Genomic DNA, 19,709 nt, shown 5'->3' with positions numbered 1-19,709 from the left:
TGGCATGTGAAATGCTGTCAGAGTGCCAATAAAATAAATAAATCTAGCTGAAAAAAACCCCTAAATCTGCCCCCATACGTTGGTGGTTTTGTTGCACTGGTTGTTTATACTGTATGTTTAAAGTTGACTTATTTAAGTTTAAAGTATTTTAGACTTAAAATGCTCTAATGCAAATAGAAATTTGACAGAGAAACTTGTCTTGTTACTCCAGATATTAAGGTCCCAGGCTCAGTGAAATAAACTTGTTGTGCAATGGTAATTGATGTATCCAGGGTTTTCATGTTTGAGCCTATGTAAATTATGCTGTGCAAACCAGGAAGCCAACTCTGTGTGCTAACGTCCAAACGTCAGTTCAAGAAGTGCTTGGAATTTGTCTAGTAATTTTCTGGCTTCATTACCCTGAGTTTCATTCCCCTGTCATTGAGAAGCTTTGCTAGTGAGGGGGGTTAAAGAGTTTGGCTCTGAAACGCATTGGTTGGTGGGGTTGCCTGTGGGACTATAGTGAGGAAGGGGGCAAAGAGGAAAGGACAATGTCTTCACCGTTGTGGTTCTTTCTTCTTTATGAAGTCCCTTTACATTTTCCCTTCCCTAGCGAGAGGCTGACCGTAACCAGGAGCTCCTCACGCGTATAAAGCACTATCAGGAAAAGGAAGTGGAGGCTGAGGCTAAGCTGAAGGAACAAATGGAGATGAATAAATCCTATAAGAAGAGCATGGAGACTGTGAGCAAGAAGCTGCAGGAGAAGGAGAGCAAACTGGCCGAAGCTAATGAAGTAAGAGCATAGCAATTTCTTATTTCACCCAGTGCTCTAGGTGACTTTGAGGGTCACCTGGGATCGGAGCAATCCACTCTTGTTACAATTGAAACAAACACAGATGAAATTTGTCCCCTACTCCAAAGAGCTTACAGTCTAAACAGGACAGGAAATGGGATAACAGTGAATATGGGGATTATGAGACGACATTGCTTGGAGAGGTGGATTTGGAGGAGAAAGACAGTTGCAGGGCAAGGACATGGAGAGCGTTCTGGGCATGGGGGAAATCAGGATAGAAGTCATGAAGTGAAGAGGGCAGGAAAGCAATGAAGGGAGTGCTAACATGAGAGGGAGTGAAGGAAACGAGCAGGAGAGTTGGAGGAGCTGAGATTTAGTTTGGACCAAACTACCAAGAGAGGGGACATTTTCCAAATATGTCTTAAATGGCAACTTCCTTTACTGGCATTTGTTAGCTAAGCACCCACAATTTAGGGATTTAGGGACCATGAGGAGGGGTTCAAATGAGTAGATTTAACTTGCCAATTGGAATTTGTGGCAATAAAAGTAGGAAGACACTGTTAGAGGTTGGAAGAAAAACTAAACCAATAATTTGCAGTCCCCTGCAACTGACCTATTTCTATGCCACTTTTATCCCCACATCCCTCAAATTTGGGTCAGGGATCTTGTCTCTTTAATGCATCTAACACATTTTGGGTGCGATCCGATATGTTTCAGAATGCTAAAGGTGGGAGTGAGGTATGAGGGTCAGGTGAATAATGGTTATTCGAGCCAATGTGGCTTATTTTTCAACTTTGTGAAGTTCCTTCCTCTGCTTTGCTGTCTATATTTGCTATATAAGGTTCGTCAGTCAACTAATTTATTTCAGACTTGGCAGTACTGATGTTTGTCCCTCTGTGTGTGTATTTTGAGTGAGTCTGAGAGAGTAAGAGCTGAGCCTAGTAGCTTAGTAAAGGAGTAATGGCAAATGCTGCTGTGAGTACTCTCTTAGCCATATCTGTTCCTTGTGCCAATCACCATGGTAGCTAGACCTCTACTGAGGACTTGTCTCTGCTGTTACTTGGCTGGTTGAAGATGTTTGGGTCTCTATTTTGAAACCCAATGCTTAGGAGCATGTGGCTGAGGTGTGATGGTGGGATAATTGTCAACAGTAAGACAGATCCTCTTGTGAGCACAGATTCTGGCTTTGAGGTTTGTTTTTTGCATACCAGTTTGAGGTCATACACTTAATGAATAATGGAATGTCAATTTGGGTGGCAGATGAAAGAGAGCAAAGAATTTTCTTTGACTTTGTTCTGAGGTGGGTTTGCAGGTCTTATTGTGAATTATTTCTAGATTCAGTGTTTCACATTAGTCAGTTTGATCTCAGCAGTTTGCATTCCATAATGTTCAGCCTGGAGGTCCATTGGTCTATTTGTGTGTTGTTTATTCTTCCCCTTCTTTCTGTGAATCCAGATGATCAGCGGATTGAAGGGGAAAATATCTGAGTTGCAGTGGAGTTTAATGAATCAGGAGATGCAAATGACAAGTCAGGAATCTCAGAAGCAGGAGCTGATGGAACAGCTGGATGTGCAACACAAGTGAGTAGGGGATCAACAACTGCCAGGAAAAAACAAACCTTCAGTCTTATGCAGCTGCTGTCATTCAGAAAACGTTCAACAGCTTTTTATTTTTGCTGTTCAAAGGGCTTTTTTGATCTGGATGTGTAGGTTATAAAATTTGCCGGAAACTAGCACTGAGCAGCAATTTAATTCTACCTTAGTTAAAAAAAAATCCAAGCTTAAAACCTCCCTTACTTTTCATATTCATGTTAATACTTGATTTTGTACTATGTGTAGTTGAGGGGTGATTAGAAGATCTGATGAGGTGTGTGTCTGCCTGGTGCAGCCTCCTCTTTCAGCTCCATCTACCAACACTTCTTTTTAGGACCAAGGTTTAAATGACTTTTTCTATTATGTAATGTAATCATGTATTTGTTGGTGTGGGCATGGGGTAACTTGATCGTGAGGATCTCTACGGATATATGGAATCAGGTTTTTTTTTATAAGAATGAATATTTCTGCTTATCTAAATAGAGGTAATCTGTCTCCACACTGAATATCTCAGTTGCCCCAGAACCTTAAAGAGAGGTCCTGGGGGGCAGTTCTTGCTTTTGGTCTTGGTGGTAAATGATGCTTGAATAAGGGTGTGCCTCTAATATACTTCTATATCTATAATAGATTGTTCCCCTCAAGTTATTCTTGTATGTAAATGAATCTCCTATGTCTGCTTAAAACAGAAAATGTCAGGAGGCCAACCAGCAAATCCAGTTGCTGCAAGCAAGCCAGTCTGTGTTGGCAGAACACGAGCAGAAAATTAAGGTGAGAGTGTGTGAGACCCACGCGGAGTGTCTGCTTTTCATTTTTACATAGGAAAAGTATCTGAAAGAGTTACCCTTGCAGTAACTGAGAGCCACTCTGTCATATAAATGGCTTGCCTGTTAGGTGGCGTAGAGCTGAACTTGCCTAAATTCAGATTTCAAGGCACAGAAATTAGAAGGGTGGATTACACAGTCTATAATATTCAGCACTTATACAATAATTCCTCACTTAACGTCGTCCTGGTTAATGTTGTTTTGTTACGTCGCTGGTCAATTAGAGAACATGCTCGTTTAAAGTTGCGCAATGCTCCCTTATAGTATTGTAGGTTATTTGGCAACCGCCTGCTTTGTCCGCTGCTTGCAGAAAGAGCAGCATGTTGGAGCTAGCTGGTGGAGGTTGGGAACCAGGGTGGACCGGCATCCCCCCATCAGCTCCCCTAAGTTCTCTGTGTGGCAGCCGCCCCGCAGGCTATCAATTGCCTGGCAGTTCAGCTGTCCCTCCCCCCACTGCCCTGTGCTGCTCCTGCCCTCTGCCTTGGAGCTGCTTCTGGAAACCTTCCTGCTTGCTGTGCAGAGCAGGGGGAAGAGGGGTGCTAATGTCAGGGTGTCCCTCTCCCTCCGCTCCTGCCCCACCTGCTTCTGTACCCTGTCTCCACAGAGCGGGGGGTGCAGGACAGGGCTCAGGATGGAGAAAGCTTGCTGGCAGCAGCTGCTGTCTCAACTTGCTGATCTACTTAAAAAGGCAATGTACTTAGAGTGGGGTCAGCGTACTTAAAGGGGCAATACATGTCTCTTTCTCTCACACATGGTGTGTGTGTGTATCTCTGTCTCTCTCTGCCATGCTGTCTCTCCTACCTCCATTCATGCGGCCTTGTAGAGTGTGAGGCTACATTAACAATGTGTTAACCCTTGATGTCTCAGCCGAGTGCTAGTTCATCATTAGCAGTAAGACATTCCCTGGGAAATATCCCACCCTCTGACTCCACTACCACCACCTCAACCAAGCTTCACAGTCATCATTGTTGTGTACAATATTAAATTGTTGTTTAAAACGTATACTGTGTGTGTGTGTGTGTGTGTGTGTGTACATATATATATAAAAATAAAAATATAATCTTTTGTCTGGTGAAATTTTTTTTCCTGGAACCTAACCCCCCCCCCCCCTTACATTAATTCTTATGGGGAAATTGGATGAGCTTAACATGGTTTCACTTAAAGTAGCATTTTTCAGGAACATAAATACAACGTTAAGCGAGGAGTTACTGTGTAACACTCTTTGTCTTTTCTGTATCAGAGAGTCCAACTGGTCAGAAGCTGTACAGATCCCTTCTGTGTAGATAACTGCTTTGCATCCTTGCATCCTTATGTAGCAGATTATTTGGATGCCAGCTCAGCCTGGTCTTGTCTGGTCACTCAGGGCTCTGGCACAATACTTTTAGACATGTTTGCTTTTTCAGGGCAAACAGTGAGCCTTGCAAGTCTGAGCGCAACCCCTGTTCCTGGGGAAATCTTTCCACTGGAGTCAGGGTATCCTTTTTTAATATGCATATAAAGTACAGTTAGCTGCAACACTTTTGATTGCAGATGGACTTGTTGGGGGAAGTGTGGAGGACGACAAACTGCAGTACTGCTCTAAATAAACTCTTAGTTTGTTGGAAAAAACAATGTGTAGAGTTATACCAACATGAAGGAGGTGTGGACTGCTTGTTGCCCTCTGTCTCCATTGTGTGTGTATGTTCTGTCCACTCCTAATAAGTCCATCAGAGTACTAATTTCTTATATATATTACCTTATGGTAGGTGAGAAGAGCCGACCTTTGGCTTATTACTTCTTGACAAATAGGGAATTGATGTGTAAGAGGGAGGGCAGATGTCCTTTTAAATGTTAGCAGAACCCATTTCTGATGTATGTTGGAGTTAATGTAAAGATAGAGAGAGTGCTAGAGAGAAAAGGATTTGGACAGGTTTAGCAGTCCAGTGGAGAGGTAGCTCTTGAGCCTTCCTGAGCTAAACTCAGTTGTTGTCTTGTTCTGATGTCATCACTTGCCTTCCAGGATCTTGAACAGAAGCTCTCCCTGCAGGAACAAGATGCTGCAATTGTGAAGAACATGAAAACAGAGCTGGCCCGATTCCCAAAGATGGAGCGGGAACTGCTCCAGCTCAGGGAGGATAATGCCTACTTCAGGTGAGAAGGAAAGATCTGCCTTCAATATGGGGCATATGTCAAAAATGACTATCTTCTGCTGTGGTCCATCCTCCTATAGCTGTCATTTTCTGACTTGGGTGCTTTGCATTATACAGAATGGAAATTTCCAAATAGAATGCCATGGAAGGGAGTTTAAAGGTCTTCTGTATCTACTGTATATAAGGTTGAGCCAGTGTTGTAATGGTTACTAGTTATTGTGATTTGGAGGGTTCTGGATAATCTCCTTTTGCACAGAGTGAGGGGATCATGTAATGAGGATTGGTCATTTTGGAAGGTGAGACATATTTACCTTCTAGCTTGGAACAAAGGGAAGGTTGTGCATAGTAAAGAGGAGATTGGAGAGGGATCTGATACTAAAGATACTTGCTGATGATAAATCCTTTCTATATGGGATTTGTGATGGGCTATCTCTTCAATCTCATGACATTTCTAACATGTCTATCTCTGTAATATCTCGGCAAAGATTTTAAATTCTTATTTTGTTACCAGCCAGTCAGCATTTCCACTAATGTTTTGAAGGCATTCTTGTGCCAGTGTATCATTTTGAAAGACTGGCTGCTGAAGTTTATAAATTGCTCGGGTGCTGCCTCTTTTAGAATCTGTTCTGTAGGTTTCCAAAGTACTAATGAATTTTGAAACTCAGTTGTCCTGTGTTATGGAGTAATCTGGTATTACTTTGATATGCTGTTATCATGAGAGAGTTTAATTTCAATCTCTGTGTAAAGAAATGCACAAAAAGTCTGAAGTACATGAGTATCTGATCTTGCCAGCTTCCCTTTACCACAATTTAGAAGACTAGAGTCTAAGCAGGCTCCTTTGAGTTTGCTCTTGATTCAGTGACCATTTATCATGGAAACTTTCCAATTGCCTCTATGCAGTCCTTTCTGTGTTTGGAAATGTGAAATGTATCGTAGTAGAGTGGAAACAGAAGCACGTTGAAAGATTAGTGGTTTTATTTTTGACACCATTGGACTGACTAATGTACCCCCACAAAACCTATATTAAAATAAACTCTGGGCTGAAGAAATCTTAGTATTTGTAAACGGACAAGAGCACTAACTCTTGCTTGTTTCCCTACTTGCTGAGTTCCAGACCTGCATTCATATTGACTTTGGATCATAATGTCAAGACTGTTGTGTTACTTTAAATTCTGTTTTTGTACAATCGGTAAAGCAGGTATGAAATTTTAATATGTTTGGACATAACTCAGAGCATTTTGAAGTGGGTAATCTCAGTCCAGTGAACGCTGCCTTCTGTGTAACAGTCACTTTGTAGCAAAGGTTATAGAAGGTTACCACTTTGGCTCAGTGTCATAATGGCTTTTTCAATGCCTTATGCTTCCCTGTAATTGTGTGTGTATCCAGGAATTTGCACAAGAGAATTGAGTTGCTGTTGTGGCTTTTTAACGGCTTTGCCCTTTCTCTTTTTCTCAGGGAAATGAAGGAAAACAATGGGTTACTTAGAGAGGAGGTGGAAGGTCTCCAGAGGAAATTGGAGCGCTATGAGAAGGTTCAGGCAGATCTAGTGACCCTTGAATTGGAGAATGAGGTGAGAAGCCGAGAACACTTGCTGTATAAGTAGAATTGGGGCTACTGCTCTTGCTTGTGTGAGCTTTTAGGGATCTTTAGTTCCTCTATGCATAGTGAGGGTATAGACAGTGATTGCTGTGGTTCATGGTTCATACTGGCGCAACCCCAAGACGTAGCCTAAGATGTAGAATACCCATATGAGGGGAGTGTTCGTAGTGAGAGAAAAACAAAAGTCTGTCCATTGTTCATCTTAAAGACTTCTTCAAGTAGCAGCCCATCTTCATTGTGGCATCTCCCTTTCACCTTACCCCACCTGTGAATGCCCTTTTGGTTCCTGTGTGCTTACCAGAGGTGTTGGTATATGATACACATAATGGGAGCCTATAGCATACCCTCAGATCAGTGCTGCTGGTAGAAGGGGCCACGTACAGTCTTGTATCAATACAATTGATTTCTTTGTCTTGCTGTCACCAGCAGCACCCCTTTCTCTCCACCCTCTATCAAAGGTAAAATGATTTTTCAAGATGATTACCTGGTCATGAAAACTCTTGTAGTGCAGAGCTATTATAAGGGCTAGATCTGACTTGGGCTATCCAATCTGGTACTGGGATTGAAAGCATAGAGAGTTGTGATGCATATCCCTGTGGTGGGGGAGGAGAATGGGCACAGCAGCTGGTATAGAATTGGCATGTTTGGAATACCACTTTAATTTCTTTGATCTCCGCAGTAACCAGGATCTAGTACAGTGGGGGTTAATTCACAAGGGTAGATAATGGATGACACAGAAATGGTACATTGTGCCATGTAACTGTGGTGGCTGGGAAGATTAATGCTGCTGCTAATAGTGTCTTGAGTACACAGAATGATGTTCCAGCAGTGCTGGGCCATGCATAGATGATAAAGTCCACAGGACTAAAGTGGAAAAGGCTAAGTTGGAAGGAATGGAAAATGCAGCGATAGGAGTTGAGATGCAAGAACGCTCACTTGGGTTTCTTTATTGATTACTTTTGCCTCCTCCCTAGAAACTTCTGGGAAAGTTGAAAAGCTGGGAAAAACTAGATGAGAGCACTGGCTTAAATATCAGGTAGGTGCTGATGGAGTTAAACCTTCTGTTCCACTTGCTTTACTTCTTAGTGATCTTGATGGCTTAAGCTTGTCAGGCTGTCCACCTTATCAGTCCTCAAACTTGTCTGTTGGTACTCCTCTCTCTCACTGCTGTGCAGCATATATGATTATGCCTCGCTAAATACTGTCAGACAGTATCTTTTGGGGATTAATTTGTGAACTGGTGACTAACAGCCTGACCCAATCCATTTGAGACTGAGGTGGGTGGGGAGCTGGTTCAGCTCGTAGTTCTCTAGACATCTTGCATATAACTACATTCATATTAAGAAGGAATTGAGTTAGTGTGACCATATTAAGCGTGGAGCGTTTCATGAGATGTACAGCAAGTCATTTATGTGAGCCTGTGATGCATTATTGTAAGTATAATTCCTGTAATGAAATCTCAGGAATGTTGCATTAGACTGACCTGACGTGTTATTTTCCAAAGTAGCCACTTAATTTAACAGCCCTTTCTCTTATTATCCTGTGTTTTATATGATGGTAGAGGTGTAATAAACATTTTTCACTTTTGGTGCTGAGAAAATGTCTCTAGAGACAGTGAAATGATTGTAACACTAGTCAAAGTGCGAGCTGACGTGTAACAGTGTAGATCGGGGTTCTCAAACTTCATTGCACTGTGACCCCCTTCTGACAACAAAGTTACTACATGACCCTGGGGTGGGGTAGGTGTGGGAGCAGAGCCCAAGCCCAGCTGCCCTGGATGGCGGGAGAAGGGGCCACAGCCCGAGCCCCGCCACCTGGATGGTGCTGGAGCTCGGGCTGCAGCTTCAGCCCTGGGTTCCAGCAAGTCTTAATGCTTGCCCTGGCAACCCTATTAAATGGAGTCACAGTCCACTTTGGGGTCCCGACCCACAGTTTGAGAACCGCTGGCTCAGTGGTTTGAGCATTGGTCTGCTAAACCCAGGGTTGTGAGTTTAGTCCTTGAGGGGGCCATTTAAGGATTTGGGGCAAAAATCTGTTTTGGGATTGGTCCTGCTTTGAGCAGGGGGCTGGACTAGATGACCACCTGAAGTCCCTTCCAACCCTGATATTCTATGATTCTGTAATACAGAGATTGACATTGTTTAGCATTAAACTAGATCACAGTTCTGGCTCTTCTAATTTGTCTGTGATGTAACCAAAGAGTGGGATATGATGCATCTTCCCAGGAATAGCTGCTGCTTTGCAAGAAGAGTAATCTGCGAAATTAGGGCCATACTCAGGTGTCACTTTTGCAAGGGCCGTGGCTCTCTAAATGTTTCAAGTGTGATTGTGCTTATTGGTGGGAAGAGAGGTGTTTTGCTCAAAAGAACTGCTTTCCTTTGTGCATCCTTGCATTGAGAGCTGTGCTTTAGACAAGAATTAGGCTTGACCTACAACTTTTACGCCAGATCAAACTTCCCCACTCGGGCCCCTGTCCTTATCCCATCAATTGCAGCTGCACAACAAACAAAAACAGTGGAAGTTGCGCATGCAAAATGATGGCATAATTTGGGCCTAGCCTTGTTTGGATTTGGGATTCTATATTGGGTACACTGCTACTTTAGGTAAAAGAGGATTGTCTCTCACAAGCAATGTCCCCTTAGTTTTCTCATAATTCTTTGTGGTGTTCAATGTACGTGATGAGCTACCTCTTCCTGAATGCACATCAGTAGGTAGCACTGCTGAGACTGTCTCCTGCCTTTGCTCAGGATGCATATGTTCAGACTTGCAGGAGAGTGAAGTACTGAGTTCTTCCCACCAAACTTTTTCTCTGCCAGACAGTGGTATGGAAGCTTTTACTTACCTCAAGCTGTTAAAGGTTTAATGAGGTAATTTCACAGTGGGAAGGAAATGGAACCAAGTGACTCTTCCTGCTGAAGTCTGATAACCTCTTCATTTAAAATCAGAATATTCGATGCAAAGTGTTAGTGAGGTTTTTGATTGTGCACATTGTTTAGCAGTATTAAGGGTGTTTCTTTGTACAGAAGAACAAATTGCTCTCAAGAAAATCACCTTTTGCATGTGATTGCACCAAGTGGAATTGGGGCAAGTTTTTTTTATCCAGGCTTCTTTCAGCATGAATTATGTTCATTTTCAGCCAGGAATACAAGAACCAGTATAAAGGGAGATCATTGTCCCAATCATATTCCTGGAGCGTACCTCTTGTGAAAGCTTGAGGAAAGTTAATTGCTAGACAGTGAGTAGGAGAGAATGGGAACAGTTGGATGGTTATCCCAAAGAGCCAGTGCAATGTGCTGTCTGTCTGCTAATAACTAGATAAGCAGGAAGAAAGGGAATGCATTATGTCCCTGTATCTCTTCTTATTAGTTTCTCCATTTATACATGGAATGCAGGGGAAGAGCGCACAGCCTCTGGCTTTTTGGGGGAGGATGGTTTCTCATTTCCTCCAGCTGTCCTCCAGGGCTTCTCTTCTGTGTCTGCTCGCAATGGCTTTTGTTCACTGATTGCATGGTCCCCGCAGGTTCCCTGTCAGATTAATTTATGAGCAGGGATTTTGGTGTGTAATTTTATCTAATGCTATTTGGAAGGGGAGGGGGCATCTTCTTGGAGTGTTAAGGCCAAACATCTCTGTGCTTATCTTTTTGGGGAGTTTTATGGGAGATTTGGTGGTTGTCTTCCAGTGCTGCAACTTTGGTGGAAATAAACTATGAAAAGTGCAAAAACTATAAACCTTACTCAAAGGTTGCTCTCCCTGTCCCATAGTCCAATGACCACAACTTCTGAATTGTTACCATCTCAACTGGGTGATGGGAATCAGTTCCATCTTCTTGGAAATGCGTGATTTCCCCCTTGCCTAAGCATTAGAAATTATAGAAGACTGGCTAACGTTGTCTCCTAGCCCTCAGTTGTTTTGTGTTGTCCTTCCACTGCTCCTTTTCATCCTCTCCAAAGTTTTTCCTACTCTTATGGTGGTAAGAACAGAACATGCTGTTTTTAATTATACACTATATATAATGCAGCATAACTTCAACAGTTTACCAATATGATGGACTTATAAATTGCTCCCCTCCATACCCAGATTATAAAGTCACACATGGCATTCTATCAGTTACAGTCCACTTGTACCCAAATCATGAAGTTGTCAGCAGCCTCATATGCATTTGACTATGGATTCCTCTATATTCATGTCCTAATGCTGTCCACTTTCCAATTTACTAGACTCTGTTTCTTAAAGAGTGGTGTAGTTTGGGTTTGCAGGAACTCCGTCAGAATTTTGTGTGCCCCTTTATATTTACTTTGTGATGGACTCTCAGGGATGCTAAGCCTTCAGTTATCCCAAATCTGCAGTTCTTCTGCAACATTAGTTTTCATCTGCAGAATAAATCTACTTGCTGTGTATTAAGTGTATTAGCCTCTTAATTTTGCTCTACAGGCTACTCTCTTTAGAAGAGGCACGGCTGGCTGACATAAACTATTATAACTCTTGATTGCTAGGAATGAGCTGTGATTCTATTGTTCTGTGTCAGTAAAGTGTGTTCCTCTTATTCTGACTCTCTCCCTGTGGTGCATTGATTACAGTAGATTTTTACAGATCATGGTGGATTGGGTGGTTGGTTATTTTCAGAGAAGGACTTAGTGAGGGGCACCAGTACAAAACTTTCATAGACTTCAGTGAATATTTGCTTTGCCAGAGGGCACCATAACCTCAGAGAGGCCTTCTAATGTAAATAAACCTTGCAAATATCAGGGAAGAAATTATTTTTGCAGAATAATAGTGTTCCTGGAAGGGAGTAGGCTTTCTAGGTTTGTAAAAAAGAAATGCAGTTAATTTTGATGTCAGTGTGAGGAACTGCCCGCTAGATGGCACACTTTCTCTTGTTGTATCAGAAAAACATTGATTTCACTTCATTGTGGTATGCTCTGACTCCTGTACAAACATCAATTGGGCACCGTAAAAAGGTCAGGCATTAGTCTAATTAAAGTTGTTGGCTTGTTAAAATCAAATGTTTTAAAATCTATTTTAAAACCACACCAGTGTGATCACTTTCTCTGTGTGTATGTCTAGTGGAGTTCCTGTTTGTTGCAGCTATTCTGAACGTGAACAGAGATCCACACACAGTTTCTCCAGTGACAGAGTGCAGTACATATCTCAGTTTCTCACCCATCTCAGCAACCCGCTTTTTCTCCCTGATTCCCTGTCCTTTCTGTCTTCTCAGACTTGTTCAGTCTAGTTCTATTCTTCTTCACTGTTATGTCCACAGAATCATCCTTGAGAGGGAAATGTTATTTTAAATCTAATCATCCTGCCATTCTTTCCTTCCCATTGTTCTTTGTTTATATAATGCTCAGAGCCTATGAGGCACTTGAGAAATACACAGACAAGATCCTTGCCCCTGTAAATCTTCTAATCCAGTGATTTTCAACCTGTGGTCTGTGGACCCCTGGGAACTCTCTGACTATGTCTAAGGGGTCCACGAAAGGTGGTAGTTATCATAGTACAGTGGTTTTCAAGCTGTAGTCTGCGTCTGCAGAATATGTCTACGTTTTCCAAAGTGGTCTGTACCTCCATTTGAAATTTCTTGGGGTCAGCAAATTAAAAAAAGGTTGAAAACCACTGTTTTAATCTAAATAAGTTTATAGCTCATCTGGCAGCTCCTTCTTGTACCTGCCTCGTCTTGTCTCTGTTCAGCTGCTGTTGTCTTCAGCTACCTGTAAATCACTCACAGCTTAGTGTTTTTCACCACCAGATCTATCCCAGAATGCTGGTTGCAATAGTTCAGCACTGGAGTAAGGGTAGTGTGCTTTAGGTGGCTTGTTTTAAAAAGGAGGTACAGCTCAAGATAGGCTGTTCCCATCTGTTGTTGCTGGTATGCTTAGTTCTGAAGTGACCTCATGTATGCTCTCAAAGATGGGAGATTACAGTGTTTGGAAAGACTCCTGGAAGATTATGCCGATTCCTACAGTCAGATGTGGGGCAGAGGTGCCCACAAATGAGAAGCCACAGGAAGCCTAGGGTTCTGATCACTCCAGAAATCTTTCTTTGAAGAGAACTGGTGCAGAACTGGTGTTCTGTTTTATTTTGAAATTGGTGGCACTGATTTCTGAATCGCAGCACCACAGGTAGGATAATCTGCACAGACACAGATCTGTACGTAGAACGAATCTCTTAAAGCTGTGGAGGATGATGACATTGGAGGACTGACTGGAGTGATGAAGTGGGGACAGTTTAGGCATATACAAACTTCTCTCTAGCTAACTAGGTTTCAGAACTGCGGCTGACCCACAGCTATTAGTACTGCTGTGAGGTTTATTGGTGGTTCCCCCTTTCATGGGATCTGCTGTCCTATGAGAGAAGTCTGCCTGCTCAGCCCAGGAATCAGAGGGCAATGGAGTGTTCTGCTTTGCTCTCCAGGATTCTTTTCCTTCTTTCTATCTCCATGCCTGGCTGACTCTGGAGGGAGCAATATCTATCTGTCTTCATAGGAAGAAGGTTCTACTCTGTTTGTGTCATCAAATGGGGATGAGGGATAAACTGGGGGTAGAGAGGTATGAGAGAAGCCAGTATATTTGTATCAAATTAGAAGTGTTGTGGTGTTTAATATACTGTGATAATGCTCAGAGGTCCCAGTCAGAATTTGGGCCCCATTGATCTAGGTCAGGGATCAGCAACTGTTGGCACATGGCCTGTCAGGGAAAGCTCTTGGAGGGCCGGGCTGGCTTGTTTACCTGCCGCGTTCACAGGTTTGGCCGATTGCGGCTCCAGGCCAGTCGGGGCTGCGGGAAGGGCGGCCAGCACATCCCTCGGCCTGTGTTGCTTCCCGCAGCCCCCATTGGCCTGGAGCAGTGAATCGCGGCCAGTGGGAGCCATGATTGGCTGAACCTGTGGACGCAGAAGGTAAACAGGCCCAGCCCGCCAGGGGCTTACCCTGATGGGCTGCATGCCGCAGGTTGACGGTTCCTGATCTAGGTCCTATACAAGCACATAGGAAGACAGGTCTTTGCTCAGAGTGTTTACAGTATAAGACAAGTAACATATGAAGGGTGTCAGGGAGAGGAATGCAGGTGAGTTGAAGAGCTAATTTTTAAAAACTGAAAGCCAGGTGGAGGAGGAGGAGGCCTTAGTCAGCATTGGAGCATGATGTCCCATGGAGGTCTTGGGATTGATTATCCCCATCATTTCTAATCTTTGCATTTGCTTTGGGCTGAAGCCGTCCCATCTCAGTGTCTGGTGTTTAATTCAGCAGTGACAATCTCTGCACGAGACATTTCGGACTGGAATGTCCCTTTCTGTAGTGATGACCTTGTTAGTGTGCCGAAGGTGCCCTCTGAGTTAAATGAAAGGGGTACCAGTGGATTTATTCTTGTACTGAAGGAATTCTTGGTTTAACTGAGTAAATGAGGCAATAGGGAGAGATCATGTGATCTTTAAATCACTGGACTAGGGTTGGCTAGCTTCTGCAGTGATATCACATTAGGGCTGCTTTGCCTGCTTGGTGTCCCAGCGTATAAAGAGAAGCGCAGATTTGACAGGAATTCAGGCCAACGCTTAAGGAGCATTTTCACTTTCTGTGGAGCCTGCCAGCTGCAGGCAGCAGACACCAAACTGCTGACCTGTCATCTAGAGCCAAAGAAGTGAACCTATTAGTCCTGACCTGGTTTTCTTCCTGAAACATCTGTGTGCTGGCTGGCTGACAGATCTTGAGGACTAGTTTTCTGCAATGTCTGAAACCAATTAAGGAGAGGAGCAAGTGTGTGGGTGTGTGCATTTTCCTCTAAGAAAGGAGCTAATTAAGTGGCAGGTGTCTCTATTTAGTACACTGGCTAGCACAGTTGTAATTCGTAATTACACAGGTGCAGTACTGAATACCGGAATTCCTTTTAGCCAGGTTACCCTTTTGTAGCAGGGTTGTGGCGGGGGCAGGTATAGGGAATCATGTTTCTTGATTTCTGATTTCTTGATTGTGGATTAGAGTTTCTTTTGCAGTGTAAGGGAGGGAGGAGAGCATGGGAGTATCTTTTGCTTTAAATCCTGGTAATTACACTAGGCAATACTAAATTTTCTTCCATCCAAAGCTCTGAATGTACTTTGCAACCACGAATGAAGTTTCATAATCTCCTCCTCTCCCACAAGGCAGTAATCTACCTTTCTATGAATGTCCATCTAAAATAAGTGACTTCCAGTAAAAATAAATAAATTTTCTGTAGCATTATGCTAATGTGATGACTTTGCTAAAGCTGGATGCCATCATGTTCTGCCTAGCAAATCAGGATTGTAGCAGTTGACCCTGGAATTACTCAAACATACTCCCACTGCACTGCCAGTTTAATAGTGGGCACAGATTAGTGGCATTTCAATGGCAGCCCACCTTGCCTGTTGGCTGAGCTCCGATAGCAGCTGAGCCAGAGGTGCACTTAGTGGTGCTGTCTACCTAATCTTCTTGCCATTTGGCTTCAAGTTATGGCTCTTGCCATTTATGCTCTTGCCATTTATGGGTGATTGGGAAGCCAGCTACCTCTAGTGACTGATCCAAACTCCACAGTATCTGGCTATTCTCTCCCCCTAACTGCCTAGCACCTGTGGTTATATGTTGTCTTCAGAAATAATCTGTGCAATATTTTTGTAATTTAATCAGGAAAATCCCACTCTATTTCTGTATTTAATGTACTAGGTGGAGTATTAAACTGTAATATGGGTTTATTGGTGCTTTTTTGCCTTTGGACAAATTGTAGATAATATTTTGTGTATAATATTTATGTAAAATACTGTGGCATCTTGTTTGTACTCTAGTTTTGGACGAAAAATCATTGTCAATCTGAGAATATGGTCCAACAGTGTCCCTCCTTTCTAACCACTACGCAACAACCTCATTATAATCAACTGTACTGAAGGGGGTGGAATGCAGCCATGGTGTTTGTTTTTAAAGAAAGTGTAGGGGGTGATCCTGGACATCACAGACCGATTGAAACAGTAGGTTTAAGAATAGTACTTACATTAATGTATGATAGAAAGAAGAAGGTTTCTGTAAAGGAAAATTGTGCTTCCCCAATCTATTAGAATATTTTATGTCATCAAATTAATAAATAAAGAGACCTAGAAAGCTTTTGTCAAGGTCCTTCACAACAAGTATTGTCATGAAACTATGTATTTTGTGGCTCAGAAACTGGTCAAGAGACAAAAGACAAAGAATAGGAATAAACAGTCAACTTTGTTACATGGTGAAAAATTTAACAGTAGGTTATTGTACTAGGTCAGGGAGTGTTTAATATATTCATAGTTTGGAAAAAGGGATGAACAATGAAATGGCAAAATTTTCTGAGACAAAATGAAGAACGTAAGAATGGCTATGCTGGGTCAGACCAATAGTCCATCTAGCCCAGTCTCCCCTCTTCTGACAGTGGCCAATGCCAGGTGCTTCAAAGGGACTGAACAGAACAATCAATCATCAAATGATACATCCCCTGTCCTCCACTTCCAGCTTCAGGCAACAGAGGCTAGGGACATTCAGAGCATGGGGTTTTATCCCTGACCGTTTAAGGATAATCAAGGTAAAAAGATGGAGGAATTCCACACGGATATCATAAAACTAGAACAAGGGGAAGTTCAGTGAAACTGAAGAGCTAAATTGAAAATTGATAAGCGGAAATGTGTAATTAATGTGTAATTAATTTGTGGAATTCATTGCCACAGAATATTGAGACCAAGAGTTTTGCATGATTCAATACAGGGTTAGATGTTTATGTGGATAATGAGACCATCTGCAGTTTAATTAGCCAAACTAACAAAAGTGCTATAAACTCTCATGTTTAATCCAACCTCTAACTGCTTGGTGTTAGGAAGAAACTTCCTCTCGGGGCTGATCATTTCATAATTATGGATTTAGGGATTAATGCACCTCTTCGGGAGACATCTGATGCTGACTACTGTCAGAGAATGGACCACTGGTCTGATCTTGAATGGCAATATCTATATTTTTTTTACCTCCTTTCTCTGGTTGGCGTCATAGTGACCACTCTGTTTTAGAGCTAAATGGCTCTAATTGGGGAAGAAGACAGGTTACTACAGGTGTAGCATGTGGAAACTTCATATAATGCATGTAATATAGCCGTAATTAATTGTAATTTATGATCTGCGAACATATTGTAACTTGCCTGACTGCTGTTGACAAGGCTCCCCACTTACAACAAGCTGTCGCATCACAGTGGGAATTCCCTGGGTACAGAAAAGAAAAACAAATACAACATGTATGGGAACAATTTAAAAACTATCACTACTATTTTTGTTAAGTTACCTCTTTGCACTTGCAAAGGCTTATCTTAAAAATCCCATGGAATGAGCATTTTATGCTCTCTCCTCATGAACACACACTTTTGGTTAACTATAAAATATAGTATTTGTATTCCCCTGTGGGTTTGGGGACAGAATAGGCCCTCTGCTCTTTCTGCATGTCGTAGGAGGAGCAGACTAAAGGGGGCTGCCTGGAGAGGGATGAGTGCCGCCATGTTAGAAATTTTCCCGAGACACACCATTTGATCAAGTCAACCATGTCCATACTGGATTGGTCATAGCCTGGGTTAATAATGACCACACCATCCATCTGCCACCAGGGCGGATGCGACAAGTATACTATTTGTGTAACCCCAACAAAGAGGATCCATGGAAGAGATAACATCACCATGGCCACATGGAATGTAAGACAAATAGGGAAGTTGAAAGAACTCATGTACAAAATGGAACAGATACACCTGCCACCTCCTATTAATGGAAGAAGGCCATGTACTCTATTACAGTGGAGAGGACAAACATGTCAATGGCATAGGATTTCTTGTGCATAAAGATATCAATAATTCAGTATTAGGATGCTGCCCGATATCCATCAGGCTTATTTCCATCCGTCTAAAGGCAGTACCGTTTAAAATCACAATGGTTCAAGTCTATGCCCCTTCAACAGACTACAATGATGAGCAAATTGAAGATTTTTACAATCAGTTCCAAGACATCATTGATAAGGTACACAAGAAAGATATCCTGATTGTACAGGGAGATTGGAATGCTAAAGCAAATACTGACGCACAGGCAGATTGGCGAGGTTATTGTGGTCCCTTCTATAATGCAGTAACCAATGAGAGAGGATTGAGACTTTTGGAGTTTGCCAGCTATAACAATCTGGTTCCTGTAAACGCATTAGGAGCGCATAAAGCATCCAGATGATCAATGTGGCACGCACCTAATGGTCTACATCACAGCCAGATCGACTACATCATGGTGCAAAACCATTTTAATTCTGGGATTAACAGATCTAAAACAAGGATCTTCCTGGTGCTGACATTGGAAATGATCACAACCTTGTGATGCTAAATTTTTGGCTGTGGCTAAGGAAAATCATCAGGCCAAAGTTCACCAGAACCAAGTTTGACTTAGAAAGACTCAGAGACCGAAACATTGCAGAGTCATTCCAAGCAATGATCGGTGGAAAATTTGCCCTGCTGCTTGCTCTAGAGGAAGACGTAGAAACAATGATGAACAATTTCAAAGCTGTAATGAATGAGGCAGCAATGGACATCCTTGGTAAACATCTTAAGACAAAACCATGGGTAACAAATGAAATATTACAAATGTGTGATATTAGAAGAGAACTTGAGAGACAAGAACAGCACTGAGGGAGCTGATAAATACAGAGCGATTGGCAGAAAGATCAAGAAAGGAATGAAGGTGGCCAATGAGATATGGATTGAAAAACAGTGCTCTAAAATTGAAGAGTGCATCAATAATAAAAATAGCGAACGAGCCTTCCAGGTTGTAAAAGATCTGAAGGAAAGATGGACCAAAGCTAACGCAATTCAAGACAAAGAAGGGAGCAGTCTTACAGAAGAAAGGAACATCATCAATAGGTGGACAAACTACTGTTCTGATCTATACAACCACCAGACAAATGGAGATCCTAGTGTCTTAGCCCAGATTCAACAGAGGAGGGTGACTTTCCAATACCACGTGAAGAAGTGGAGACAGCTGTGAAGTCACTCAAGAATGGAAAGGCTACAGGTATTGACAACATCCCAGCCGAATAGATGAAATTCAGAGGAGAAATAGTAATAGATGTACTCACCAAGATCTGCAACAAGATCTGGCAGACCAGTGAGTGGCCCTCCACGTGGACACAGTCACTAATCATCACTCTGCCAAAGGAAGGCAACCTGCAATTGTGTCAAAATTACCGGACCATAAGCTTAATTAGCCATCCCAGCAAAGTCATATGGAAAGTCATATTGAACAGATTGAAGCCACAAGTGGGGAATATCATCGCTGAAGAACAGCCTGGCTTTCGTGCTGGAAGAAGTACCACAGAACAGCTTTTCAACCTTCGTGTCCTATGTGAGAAGTACTTACAGCATCAGCAGGACATCTACCACGTCTTTATTGACTTCAAGAAGGCATTTGACTGAGTATGGCGTGAAGCTCTCTGGGCAGCCATTAAGAAGTATAATGTTGGCCATAAGCTTATTCTTACCATTAAACAACTGTATCCCAAGGCCAGCAGTGCAGTTCTTGTCAATGGCACAATAGGAGAGTGGTTTCGCACCAGTGTTAGAGTCTGGCAAGGCTGCCTTCTTTCGCCCACACTGTTCAACATCTACTTGGAGCGCATAATGACTGATGCCCTAGAAGATCGCATATGCACAGTCAGCACTGGGGGGCGAACGATCTCAAATCTTTGATTTGCTAATGACATTGGTGGCCTGGCAAGCAGCGAAGATGAACTTGCCAACCTTGTGAAATGATTGGATGAAACCTCTGCAA

At 42.6% G+C, this 19,709-nt stretch overlaps 1 protein-coding gene across 7 annotated transcripts in view; it reads left to right on the top strand.

Annotated features, from left to right (window-relative positions):
- The window catches only part of MAD1L1 (mitotic arrest deficient 1 like 1), a 502,922-nt gene that overhangs the window by 8,332 nt on the left and 474,881 nt on the right, over nt 1–19,709 (top strand). For 6 of the 7 annotated variants that reach the window (XM_039492582.1, XM_039492583.1, XM_039492584.1 and 3 more), the window contains exons 4-9: nt 593–772; nt 2,228–2,352; nt 3,051–3,132; nt 5,185–5,315; nt 6,770–6,884; nt 7,888–7,949. In XM_039492582.1, coding sequence (XP_039348516.1) covers nt 593–772; nt 2,228–2,352; nt 3,051–3,132; nt 5,185–5,315; nt 6,770–6,884; nt 7,888–7,949 — 695 coding nt within the window. The remainder of the gene's footprint in view (nt 1–592; nt 773–2,227; nt 2,353–3,050; nt 3,133–5,184; nt 5,316–6,769; nt 6,885–7,887; nt 7,950–19,709) is intronic. The other variant, XM_039492585.1, reaches the window with a different exon arrangement.

The sequence above is a fragment of the Mauremys reevesii genome, linkage group 10 (genome assembly GCF_016161935.1).
Source record: "Mauremys reevesii isolate NIE-2019 linkage group 10, ASM1616193v1, whole genome shotgun sequence".
NCBI lineage: Eukaryota > Metazoa > Chordata > Testudines > Geoemydidae > Mauremys > Mauremys reevesii.
Note: the sequence above shows the minus strand (reverse complement) of the source record. Positions and strands in the feature narration are given on the sequence as shown.